At 40.5% G+C, this 12,658-nt stretch overlaps 1 protein-coding gene across 1 annotated transcript in view; it reads left to right on the forward strand.

Annotated features, from left to right (window-relative positions):
- The window catches only part of CHN2 (chimerin 2), a 205,788-nt gene that overhangs the window by 85,303 nt on the left and 107,827 nt on the right, over window positions 1-12,658 (forward strand). Inside the window, exon 3 of the mRNA XM_050938674.1 lies at window positions 5,134-5,189. Within this exon, the coding sequence (XP_050794631.1) occupies window positions 5,134-5,189 (56 nt within the window). The remainder of the gene's footprint in view (window positions 1-5,133; window positions 5,190-12,658) is intronic.

Consider the following 12,658-nt stretch of genomic DNA (forward strand, 5'->3'; position numbering starts at 1 on the left):
ACAGATGGCAGATGCAGAACAAGACGACTGAATGATTCTGAACTGACCACACCCAGTCGTTGCAACTAATGGACAGCTGGATGGACCAAATTGTTGCTGATTTTCTATACGAGACCCGATTGTGTAAGATTCTGAGACACTCAATAGGCTGATACGTACTCAACATTAAAGATAGCATGACAGTATGATTTTTTTAAATGAGGGAAAGGTAAAACTGAAAGAGGGAGACCTGATGTATTACAGTGTATTTTATTACAGTGTTCACCCACTAGGTTGCACCACCTGCAACATGACTTACTAGAGCTGGTAACAGCAATACTTGGCAGTTAAAAGAGAACAGGTCTCTTATGCTGCTTTCCATGCTGGAATCTCTGTAGCCAGTCAATCTCTGGTACAGAAGTCTAACCTGCTAGTAGTAGCCTTGTAACCTACTACTTCCTCCATGTACAAGGAGCACATGACAACATCAAAACAGTATCCAGATTATTAATTATTATTATTTGTGTGTTACAGTTGACTTACTGGTTCTTCCTCCATGACGTTTCTAAGATCAGCGCTCTTTTCTCTCCCTACTCAGATATATCTTTTCCAGACCCTTATCTTCCATCTCATTACTGCATAGATGAATTATCTAAGGCTCTCTGAAAACCACATCTCCCCCTTCCACTCTGCACAAAACATAATCTTTCTTGCTTTTCATTCTGATTGAACCTTTCCACTGATTATTCTCACCCCACCACATCAACTTCAAGCTTCTTATTTGGCTTTCAAGGCTTCTCATCACTCTGTGCCTCTTTACTGTAATTATCCTCCTTGAACTGTTGCTTCATCCCCCTCTCTTTCTCCTCTGCTCTGCCAGTGTTGTCAGCCTGAAAGCTGCATTTGTCTACTTCATCCCGGCCACTTCCACACTGTCTTCCGAACTGTTTCCTATACATGGAACACCCTTGCTGAGCTGTTCCGCAAAGCCATTACTTTGTCATAGATTCATAGATTCATAGACTCTAGGACTAGAAGGGACCTCGAGAGGTCATCGAGTCCAGTCCCCTGCCCTCATGGCAGGACCAAATACTATCTAGATCATCCCTGATAGACATTTATCTAACCTACTCTTAAATATCTCCAGAGATGGAGATTCCACAACCTCCCTAGGCAATTTATTCCAGTGTTTAACTACCCTGACAGTTAAGAACTTTTTCCTAATGTCCAACGTAAATCTCCCTTGCTGCACTTTAAGCCCATTGCTTCTTGTTCTATCATTAAAGGCTAAAGTGAACAAGTTTCTCCCTCCTCCTGATGACACCCTTTTAGATGCCTGAAAACTGCTATCATGTCCCCTCTGTCTTCTCTTTTCCAAACTAAACAAACCCAATTCCTTCAGCCTTCCTTCATAGGTCATGTTCTCAAGACCTTTAATCATTCTTGTTGCTCTTCTCTGGACCCTCTCCAATTTCTCCACATCTTTCTTGAAATGCGGTGCCCAAAACTGGACACTATACTCCAGTTGAGGCCTAACCAGCGCAGAGTGAAGCGGAAGAATGACTTCTCGTGTCTTGTTTACAACACACCTGTTAATGCATCCCAGAATCACATTTGCTTTTTTTGCAACAGTATCACACTGTTGACTCATAGTTAGCTTGTGGTCCACTATGACTCCTAGATCTTTCTGCCATACTCCTTCCTAGACAGTCTCTTCCCATTCTGTATGTGTGAAACTGATTGTTCCTTCCTAAGTGGAGCACTTTGCATTTGTCTTTATTGAACTTCATCCGGTTTACCTCAGACCATTTCTTCAATTTGTCCAGATCATTTTGAATTTTGACTCTGTCCTCCAAAGCAGTGACAGTCCCTCCCAGTTTGGTGTCGTCCGCAAACTTAATAAGCGTACTTTCTATGCCAACATCTAAGTCGTTGATGAAGATATTGAGCAGAGCCGGTCCCAAAACAGACCCCTGTGGAACCCCACTTGTTATACGTTTCCAGCAGGATTGGGAGCCATTAATAACTACTCTCTGAGTACGGTTATCCAGCCAGTTATGCACCTACCTTTTAGTAGCCCCATCTAAATTGTATTTGCCTAGTTTATCGTTAAGGATATCATGCAAGACCATATCAAATGCCTTACTGAAGTCTAGGTATACCACATCCACCGCTTCTCCCTTATCCACAAGACTCGTTATCCTATCAAAGAAAGCTATGAGATTGGTTTGACACGATTTGTTCTTTACAAATCCATGCTGGCTTTTCCCTATCACCTTACCACCTTCCAGGTGTTTGCAGATGATTTCTTTAATTACTTGCTCCATTATCTTCCCTGGCACAGAAATTAAACTAACTGGTCTGTAGTTTCCTGGGTTGTTTTTATTTCCCTTTTTATAGATGGGCGCTATATTTGCCCTTTTCCAGTCTTCTGGAATCTCTCCCGTCTCCCATGACTTTCCAAAGATAATAGCTAGAGGCTCAGATACCTCCTCTATTAACTCCTTGAGTATTCTAGGATTCATTTCATCAGGCCCTGGTGACTTGAAGGCATCTAACTTTTCTAAGTGAATTTTAACTATCATTAAATATTTAAATATTTATCATCATTTAAATATTTCCAGAAGACCCACTTCTTCCACAATAGGGACAAAAAACAAGCTTTCTAGGTCATGTTATAAATTTTCATTTATTTACTTTGTTAGTATGGCTGATTTTTTTTTTTTTTTGACAGATTTTTTTTTTTTTGGAGTTGACAAATGGAATTTTATCCAAGACTAAATTTGTGTTTGACAAAATTTTGATCATTGGAAAAAACTTGAAATGAAAAGTTCTGGAAAAAAATCCCCCCCCCCTCCCCATTTTGAAATAGTAAAAAAATTTCCATGTTCTTATAATATTTTACTTTCCTAATTCCTCCCCATCCCCGCCTCCCTCTTCCTTTTCCACCAGAGAAAAATAACTATTAGTTCCCTCTTGCCTACATCTACATGCCTCAATCGTCTTTTGTCTTTTTAGACTGTATATTCTTCTGTTCTTTTTAGGACCATGGCCTCTTTGTTTGGAAAGTAAAGTGCTTAGCCCACTGTGGGTGCCAGCGCAATCAAAGTAAATAATAATAGGTATTAAATAAAGACATATATTCAAACTTGACTTATTCCAGCAAGGTCAACATCCTATTTTTTGATACTTAAAGGTTTTATATTTGAATATTGATTGTATTTAGTGCTCAACAGTGTTATCCCATATCAAGTTAAATGCCATGCTATTTTTAAACATGCTTCTTAAACTCTCATAAGGCCTTGATTCAAGAAGGAATTTGCACATGTGCCTAACTTCCAGCACTTGAATAGTTCCAAATAAAGTTAATGAGACTGTTTGCATAGATCTGAATAGTTAGGAACAAGTAGCTTGCTGAATCAGCAGTATCTCCAACTCCAAATGTTCAAAATCATGAGATTTTTTTGGAAGATACATTTTAGGTTCTTTGTAGTTTTGTTTAGTATTAAGTCTTTAGGGTATGCTGGTGGCCACAGTTTTTCATGTTCTATTGTGTAACCATGTTGGTTGCAAAATAGCATTTTTCTTTTTAAATGAAAGCTGAAATCCTCACTTATTCACATGACTTAGGGAGCTGGGAAAAATGCCATTTATCATGAGACTTGTAAAAAAATTATGGGAGCTGGCAATACTGATTCAGGAAGGTCCATATACTAATTCATAATATTGTGTATATATTTATGGCCAGATTATACCCCTGTGCATAAAAACCTATATAAGAGACAGGAAATCCCGAAGGGTTCTCTATTTTCATTTTCCATGTGATTTCCCAACCAGGGAGGGGATAGGGTTTTTCATCCCTTGCTTCAAAACTTGCAGGGGGCATAACACCCAAAACTTGCATGTTCCCAAAGCCTAGCAAAGAAGTCAGAGGACTTACAAGTGGTGGAGGTGTCTGTGTGAAAGTCCAGTACTTCCACACTTCCCAAGTTTTCACAGCTCTCTTTATCCCTTCTTTTAAAGGGTGATCTATGGCACAAAGGGGCTCTGAAGAAGAGGTAATACAACCACCATCCATATTAGCTTTTCAGTAGAAACTCCACAGTTTTCCAAGGCTGAGGGAGTTCCCCATCACTTGTTTTCTTCCCACAACATGCCATCTTGCTGATCCACAGCTCATTGGGATCTTGGACTAGGGATCACAATACCATAGAGATGGGATGCCCATCTCCCCTCTACATGTGTATAGAGGTCTACATACAGAGGGCTTCTCTTCAAGGGAGCAAGCCAAGCTTTGGGATTTTTACTAAAGCCGAGAAGAGAGGCACTCTATTTGCATTGTAATTGCTTGCCGTCATCATGTGTCAACCCACATTCACTACTTGTGGAATAGAAAGAGGAAGGAAAGCGCCTCCTTGAATACGTGAAGGGAGAGTAGTAGGGGTCATCTATAAGGAACGATGGGAGAGGTGAGACCCAGAGTTCACTCAGTTGCTGTCCCTTGCCTTAGAACCCTCAGAATTAATTTGACTTTGGGAACCCTTAGGATGAGCAGAGTTGATTTGAAATATATTTGAAGGTCTTAGGTAGCACACTAAAAGGAAAAGAAAAGTGGGGAAAAGTTAGCATGTGGAAGCACTAGGGGTCTTCATTCATTCATTCATTCATTCATTCATAAATAGTTATCACACATGTCTTCAGTATGCATTGATAAGATTCTAGTGAACTTTCTTGGTAGTTCATTGCAGTTCTTTCCTAGCCAAGTCAAAGACACTGGAATTTTATTTAAAAATTCTACTATTGAGCTCTTCAGTAATACTATACGCAGCAGAGGAGTTTTATCTTGAAACATTCAGAAGGATTTGTTATATCTAGTCTTGCAAGCAAAGAATGGAAATACACAGTGCCAGCAACAATACAAAACTAAATTGGGATTATATGAATAAAAAAATAAATAAATGTTGCCAGTGTACAATTCCATGACTAATTTCCATATAAATGACTTGACTTGCATGCATTCTAAAAATGTCTCTGTATCCCACACTTTTTTATATTTATTTGCATTTTCTCGGAAGCATCTGGCTAAAAATATCTGAATGAAAGTTTGTGCATATTGCAGTCCTCTAATTATTATTGCTTTTTTATATTTGACAGTGTATCAGTTACAACAGGAGGCACCACGTCCCAAGAGAATCATTTGTCCTCAGGAGGTCAGTCCTTCTTTTGCTGTATCTTGTTAAATCTGATGAATTGTCAGTAGTGTATTCATATTGGGGATCTTTACTATATGCTGAGAGCAACTTTTGTTCTGGCATGTCATGGAAACTTTAAAGTTTGTAGAATGTAAGAAATCTATGGAGCTGAAAAAGACTGCTTAATCAACATTTTCATACTTGTCTGCCTTTTTTTTTTTTAATGGCATTCATCTCTCCTAGTTTATCTAGTTATCTTTTGAATGTGGTAATACTCCTTCCTTTCGTACTGTGTCTTGGTAATTTTAAAAATAGGATATTGTAAGTATATATTGATTTCTCCAATAAATCAGTAAAAATGGGGTTGGTTTTGGCTTCTAACATGTCAAGGACAAAGTGGCTGCAAGCTCCTACAATACATATAGTTACAATAATAAATATTACTAATAATACTGAGTTCTTCTCTATATAAATTTTATACAGTAATCAAATGCAATTAAAAATATACAAGCTCTGTGATGTTAAAACCCCCTGAATATATAAGAAGAAATGCATAGAAATTTATCAGTGTGATATTCCCAAAAGTCTTAATTATCTGCTTTGCCCTCCTTCCCCATGCTATTGTCTTTTTAAATAGCCAATATCAGTGTAGTATCTGAGTGCCTCTCAAACATTAAAACATTTATCCTCACAACACTTCTGTGGTGCATGGAAGCGTTGTACTGAGGCACAGATCAAATGACTTTCCCAAGATCACATAAAAAGTCTGCACCAGACCCAGAAATTGTATGCAAATCTCCTGATTCTCAGCCCAATCATAAGACCAACCTTTACACTTTCTCTCATAGATGCCAACTAGCAGTTATTTGAATAGGGCAAAATTTTGGCACAAGAAGGAAACTCTTCATGCGCTCTCAGCTGAGGGTGTAAGCTGAGCGTACAAGATCATAAAAGGGACAAGCAAAATGCTAGTGTGGTTAAAGTCTCTCTCACTCTGTCCCTGTCAAAAATGCTGCTCAAGAAAGACACCAACATGGTAACCCTTTGAGACTCCAATGCTTTAACAAAACTTTTCTCTTATTTTCCCACACAAAACTGATGATAGCTAGTGCTCAAGGGCTGTAGCAGTTTTCAGAAGGAGAGCCCATTAAGATTTTTATTAAGTGAAAATCCAGATAATCAGTTCTTAGTCATTCAGAATCATATCTTCAAAAAAGCCATGGGTAATAGGCATGGAAGAGTATCACTCACTCCCCACTTCTGCCTTATCTACACTCACTACTCAGTTATAGTTTGAAGAAATACAACTTAATCAAGAAGCATAGCAGTTAAAAGAATATTGCTAGTGGAGTAAATGTGTAGACAAACAGGCCTATCAAGAACTCTGCAATAGCATACTGTCTCAAACATGGTGCCTTGCTTTGGTGGCTGATGGCGCCTTTTGACAGGTGAGGCGCACATCACAATGTCTCATAAATTCTAGTATACATCTTTGTCCTTAAGTCCTGGCCGGGGATCTCTGCTCTGCCCTACTAAGACTGCAGCCTCCCTCCTGCACCTGGCACCTGCAGGGATCCAGTGTCACCTGCCGCGGGGCCATGCAGGGAGTTCTCTGCAGCTACACTGTCATGGTCCCAGCTCTCTCACTCACCAGCCAGGTGTTTGGGAGCCCTCCACAGGCAGGAACTGTTCAGCAGAGGGGTTCCTCCGAGGCCAAGGACTCATCATTCTCCTTATAGTCCTGGTCAGTGGTCTCTGGCTCTCCTCTCTCTTGCCAGGACTGCAGCCTCTCCCCTACCCATTGCACCTGCAGTATGTAAACAGTCTGTGTAAAAGTTAAGACAGGACTGTAAAGTAATTTATGGCTCTGTATCTTTGAGCTTTCCTAATTACACTCTTTTCCCACTACCACCTGCATAAGAATCGTGTCAGCAAAAACAGGTCATCACTCCAGTGAGATACGTGCTGAACTGTTGAGAGTTGGGATATCTAGTGATTTCTAATTAATAACCACAGGCAGTGTGAGTACTGCGAATATCCTGTCTTTCCAGTAACATTAGATTAATGTCAGTATCCTTGTTTTTTCTAGATTCTTTCCACAATATTTTAATGATGGGCATCCTTTACAAATAAAAAGTTTACTTTAAAAGCAATGTTCAGCTGGAGTGAGTTTCTAAAAGAGTGTGCTGGTGTTTGCAAGTATAAAGATATACAATAAAGAAGTGTATTCTTTTATGATAGAAAGTCAATGTATGTAGTGGCTTTCTGGGATTATTCTACTGAAACGGTGGTTGAAAATGACACATTTGCAGCAAAGAGTTAAAGCAAGGTATGCCACTTTTTGTTTTTAGACCAGAATATTATTTTTAATAGCATTCAGTTTGAAAATGCCATTTCAACATGTTTTTAATTTAAGTGAGTCTTTTTTCAAAAATATTTTAGTGTTAATAAAGTAATGAATTACAGGATGAATGCTGACAGTGTTTGACTTGGGGACATTTTCAGTAACTATGGGTAAACCGTGAGTTTGTTAGTTTTCTTTCTTTTCCCTCTCTCTCTTTTTTTGGGAAGAGGGAGATGGGAGAGGAGGTGTCTTGCAATGAGTCTTGAAATATATTATATTCTGTAGTAGGCTACATATTTAAAGCCACTAAAGTTTAGTTAGCTTTTACTGTTCTGCTCAGAGCAAGACTTATTGACACAGTGCTGATAACAGTGTATGGGTTAGTGGGCTTAGCTACATTAGGGCTTTCAATATTGTTAACACTGGTTCAGCTGAACCAGTGTTAGCAACAGTGAGAAATTTGTCTGAAATTTCCCTAGTGTAGACAAGGCCTTAGAGCTCTAACCTGTATTATTATGTAGAGAAATGTCAGCTAATTGCTATGTTCATTGTTCTGAATTCCAGCTGGGTTGTGTCTAAAGCAAGCAAAAAATATGGTTTCTAGAAAAAACAGTTTCCTCTCTAATCTTGTATGATAATGAAAGGGAGAGGGTCTTTTTTTCTCTTACAGAAATGTCTTTTTCTCAGCTGAAATGTGAGACCTAGGATTCTAAGGGAACAAAATAATATCATCATCATCATTAATAATCAATACTAGAGCTGTCAAATGATTAAAAAAATTATCACAATTAATTGTGAGATTAAAAAAGTAGCTGTGATTAATCACAGTTTTAATCACGCTGTTAAACAATATTAGAATACCATTTATTTCAATATTTTGGGTGTTAATTGCTTACTTCTGTGCTGCTGCAGCTTGTGGTGCCTGGCACTTGGCCTGCAGCTCAAGGCAGGCTCTGTACTGTTGCACAAGGATTGCATCTTACCGAAGCCAACAGCCTGGCTCCTCCTCTGGCTGCTCCTGGCTCAGTCCAAGATGCCATTTCAGATTTTGGTTTGGGGGGGTGTATGTGTTGGGGGGCAGGAGTGCTGTCTCTTTAAGCAAAGCACTCAGGAGCCTGAATGCATTTTCAGCCAGGAGCAGCTGCTGGCAGCAGCACTCATTCCTGAGCCAGCAGCAGACAGGTTCATCCAATTCAGTGGCGACCAGGTGTACAGGCATGGGGAGGTGGACACCTCGACATCAGCCTACCTCTACCCCTACTCTGCACAGCAGACGAGAGGCAGGCTCCCAGTCCGGAGCAGCTTGGCCAGGGGCGGCTCCTTGGGGTAAGAGGGGGAGGCAGGAGCAGCAGTGGAGCAGGGCAGCAGGAGGTGAGCGGGTTCCCCTGGGCGGTGGCCCTCCTCTCTTACCCCTATGGCTGGATGTGTCTCCTTCCCCACATGGCCACCACCGAGTCCTGTCTCCAGACATGTGCGATTAATGCTCATATTTTTTTAAAAGCGCTAATATGTTTTGAGTGAATCACATGCATTAACTGTGATTAATTTACAGTGCTAGTTAATACATAATAAAGATTCCCAGCAGTGGAGTTTTAACTCTGCCACCTGGGGTGGTATTTTGGATGTTTGGCTTATCTTGACCCTCTGGATGTGTAAGTTGTAGGGTGAGAGAAAGACAGTGAACATTCCTCTTGCCATCCTTTTGTCCAGATGGACCTACTGAAGGTAGAGGCCATCTGTAACTAGACAGCACCCTGGACCGTCCAAGGACTTCAGGTTTTCATGAATTTTGCAAATGTTTATAAGCAATTCATTGCCAACTTCTCCAACAAACAGCCCTCCCCTACACCCCTCGACTTCCCTCCTTCATAAAGCCATTTGTTTCAGTTGGTCTCCTGATATCCAGCATGCTTTTGACCACCTCAATACTGCATTCACCACGTCTCTGATTCTGGCACATGCCTCAGTGTGGCTCTCGGGGTGGTACTCTCGCAGCAACTTGGACCCCAGACAGTTCTATACATGTTTCTACTATGCTTGGAAATTCACCCCCATAGTAATGAACTATGAAATACTGGGGAAGGAGCTGCTTGCAATCAAAATTGCTTTTTAAAGAATGATGTCACCACTTTGAGGAATCTTGGCACCCAGTACAGGTTTTTACTGACTAGAAGAACCTCATGTACTGCTGCAAGACCTGAACTTTGAACCAGAGGCAATGAAAGTGGGCCTTGTTTCTGTCTCAGTTCGAGTTTACTATCACCTACCGCCTGGGAAACCAAAGTGAGAAAGCTGATACTCCCATCACGAAAGGGGGAATTTACTACCAGGAAAACAAGGTACCTACCTTCAAGCCCCTCTAGCTCTTCAAGCCTACTAATTTTGTCAGTGCCACAATTAATTAAGAACTGGTCTCCCACATCCAGTCTACCTCAAAAGAAGACCCATTCACCCAAGGAACCAAGTCAACACCATTAGGGGCTAATATGCCTCACTCCGTGGGGGACAAGATAACATCCTTTCCATATATGTTCCCCTGGGATGCCCCCAACTGAAGGTGCTAGAACTGTGCCACAACACTCCATTGATGGGTTACTTTGGCTGCCTTAACACCTCCTGCATGGTTGCCCTTTATTTTTTTCTGGTAGCCCCACATGCGGGTCAAAGTCCAAGTTTACATAAGACTCCTGTGAGTGCTGTGCATGTATCCAGATGCCCCAGACTAGACCCCATGGCACATTAGTCCCTCTGGAGACTCCAGCTTTGCCTTGGTTCACCATCACCCTAGACTTCATTGTGGAACTCCCAGGACCAGTGGTCACACCGAAACATATAAAACTGAACATTTCGTTACCTAGGCAGGATTGTTTAGACCAGGGATCGGCAACCTTTGACCCGTGACCCGCCAGGGTAAGCACCCTAGCGGGCTAACCCATTTTGTTTACCTGCCGGGTCCACATGTTCAGCCAATTGTGGCTCCCACTGGCCACGATTTGCTGCTCCAGGCCAATGGAGGCTGCAGAAAGTGGCGTGGGCGGTGTGCCAAAGGTTGCCGATCCCTGGCTTAGACTGTAAACTGTTACTTTGACCATAAGATCTTTGGGGCAGGGACCATCTTTTAATTAAATGTGTGTACAGTGACTGTGTAAAATGGGACACTGATTCCCAATTGTGGCCGTTAGATGTTACTAAAATACTACTAGTACTAATTTAAATAGTCTGACAGTATCATGAAATAATTCTTTTAGCAAAACCAAGAGTGGATATTTTGATACCTCATTGACTGACTGACAAGTAGGTAACAGTTCAATTATAATAAAAAGAGATAAGTAGACTCAATCACTTGCTAGAATTGTAATATTGTAGTTATGTTTTTTTCAAGGTTAAGCTACTTAGGGAATCACTTGTAAAATGCGCTCTCCATTTCTTCATTTATTATGTTTAGAAGGACACTCGGTCTCTCTAGGTCTTGTGAACATAAGGTTTCTAAATAGGTGTTTAAAATGATTTGTTTGAGGTGAGAACTTTACATTAGCCAACTGCTGAGATACTACACAAGACTTTTCTGTTTTGTTTTAAAGGGGCTTACGATCTTGTCTAACCTGTTGCATTGATGAGTCTCTGAGATGCAGTTTGTGGTTAGCTCATAGTGGTAATCCAGCCATAACATGAACTAATCTAAAGATTAACTCCTCCTTTTTCTGAACCTTCACATCTTACTAGGCTTCTCTCTTGGGGTTGAATTGAACTGAGAGTTGTTTTTATGGATAGTAGACTGGAAATGATTATAAAATCATTGGGCATAATTCTAAGTGCAAAAGATATCTGGCTAAACTTTTAGAGAAATTGTCTTCATTGCCAGAAATGAGCACACTTACATTGCTGAATCTAAAGTCTTCATTCTCCACTCTGTCCATGGATTGGAGGGACATGTAAACCTGTTCCCTTATTTAGGGCTGCCTAACACTGGTGTAAGTTAGGGATGCAGAGGAGCAGCCCTAAATTCCCCAGATGCAAGGTCCATGAAGGATCCTATGCCACTGAGATACAATATTAGTCATAATGCAGCTCCACTCTGCTGTGACTCTCCCTTCCCTGTCCTACCCATGAGCCACTCCCATGATCACTGACACCGGGGAGATAGTGCCCCAGAGAATCAAGTCCAAAGCAGTTGTTAATCTTGCCACACATGAAGGATTCTCTGTCATCTGGAATATGTGTATTATTGTACCTTTTTGTTATACACGTAAGGCCAAAACCTGTAGTCCTTACTCAGTTAAAGCTTCCATTGACCCCAGATGAGGGTTTTGATAAGTAAAGATTGGAAGATTTGATCAGTAATGCAATTAAAGTAGCACTATTTAATCTCTATGATTTGAGAATAAATGGCTCTTACCTCCCTGACCCCTTTTCACTTTAAACATTTAGCTCTTTTTTAATGGCTAAATTAGAGTGTATTTCTCATAGAATAAAGTAAAGGAGAGAGAACAGTTATTGAAATTAGGGGTGTTATTTCTGTGAGAGTACTTAAATGGAAAGAACTCTTCAGGGTGTCTTCTCATTTCAGTGCATTATGACTTGAATGCAGATGATATACTTGAAATGACAATCTGCCATCTTATGGCATATTCATCTCCCAAATGCATGATTCCCAATAGTTTTGTGAAGAATTATCCTGCACAGTGGCATAGGACTTTATTGCAATATGCTGTACACTGAATATCACTCTGGGCCAAAGTATCCTGGTCTAAAAAGGAATCTCAATTTCAAGGATATTAAAATGTAGTAAAGCTTTAAAATTATTTAAAAGAACTATGCATAATTAAAAGCAGCAAAGAGTCTTGTGACACCTTATAGGCTAACTGATGTTTTGGAGCATGAGCTTTCGTGGGTGAATACCCACTTCGTCGGATGCATGTAGTGGAAATTTCCAGGGGCAGGTATATATAAGCAAGCAAGAAGCAGGCTAGACATAAGGAGGTTAGTTCAGTCAGGGAGGATGAGGCCCTCTTCTAGCAGCTGAGGTGTGAAAACCAAGGGAGGAGAAACTGGTTTTGTAGTTGGCAAGCCATTCACAGTCTTTGTTTAATCTTGAGCTGATGATGTCAAATTGCAGATGAACTGAAGCTCAGCAGTTGCTCTT

The sequence above is a fragment of the Gopherus flavomarginatus genome, chromosome 2, assembly GCF_025201925.1.
Source record: "Gopherus flavomarginatus isolate rGopFla2 chromosome 2, rGopFla2.mat.asm, whole genome shotgun sequence".
NCBI classification, from domain to species: Eukaryota; Metazoa; Chordata; order Testudines; family Testudinidae; genus Gopherus; species Gopherus flavomarginatus.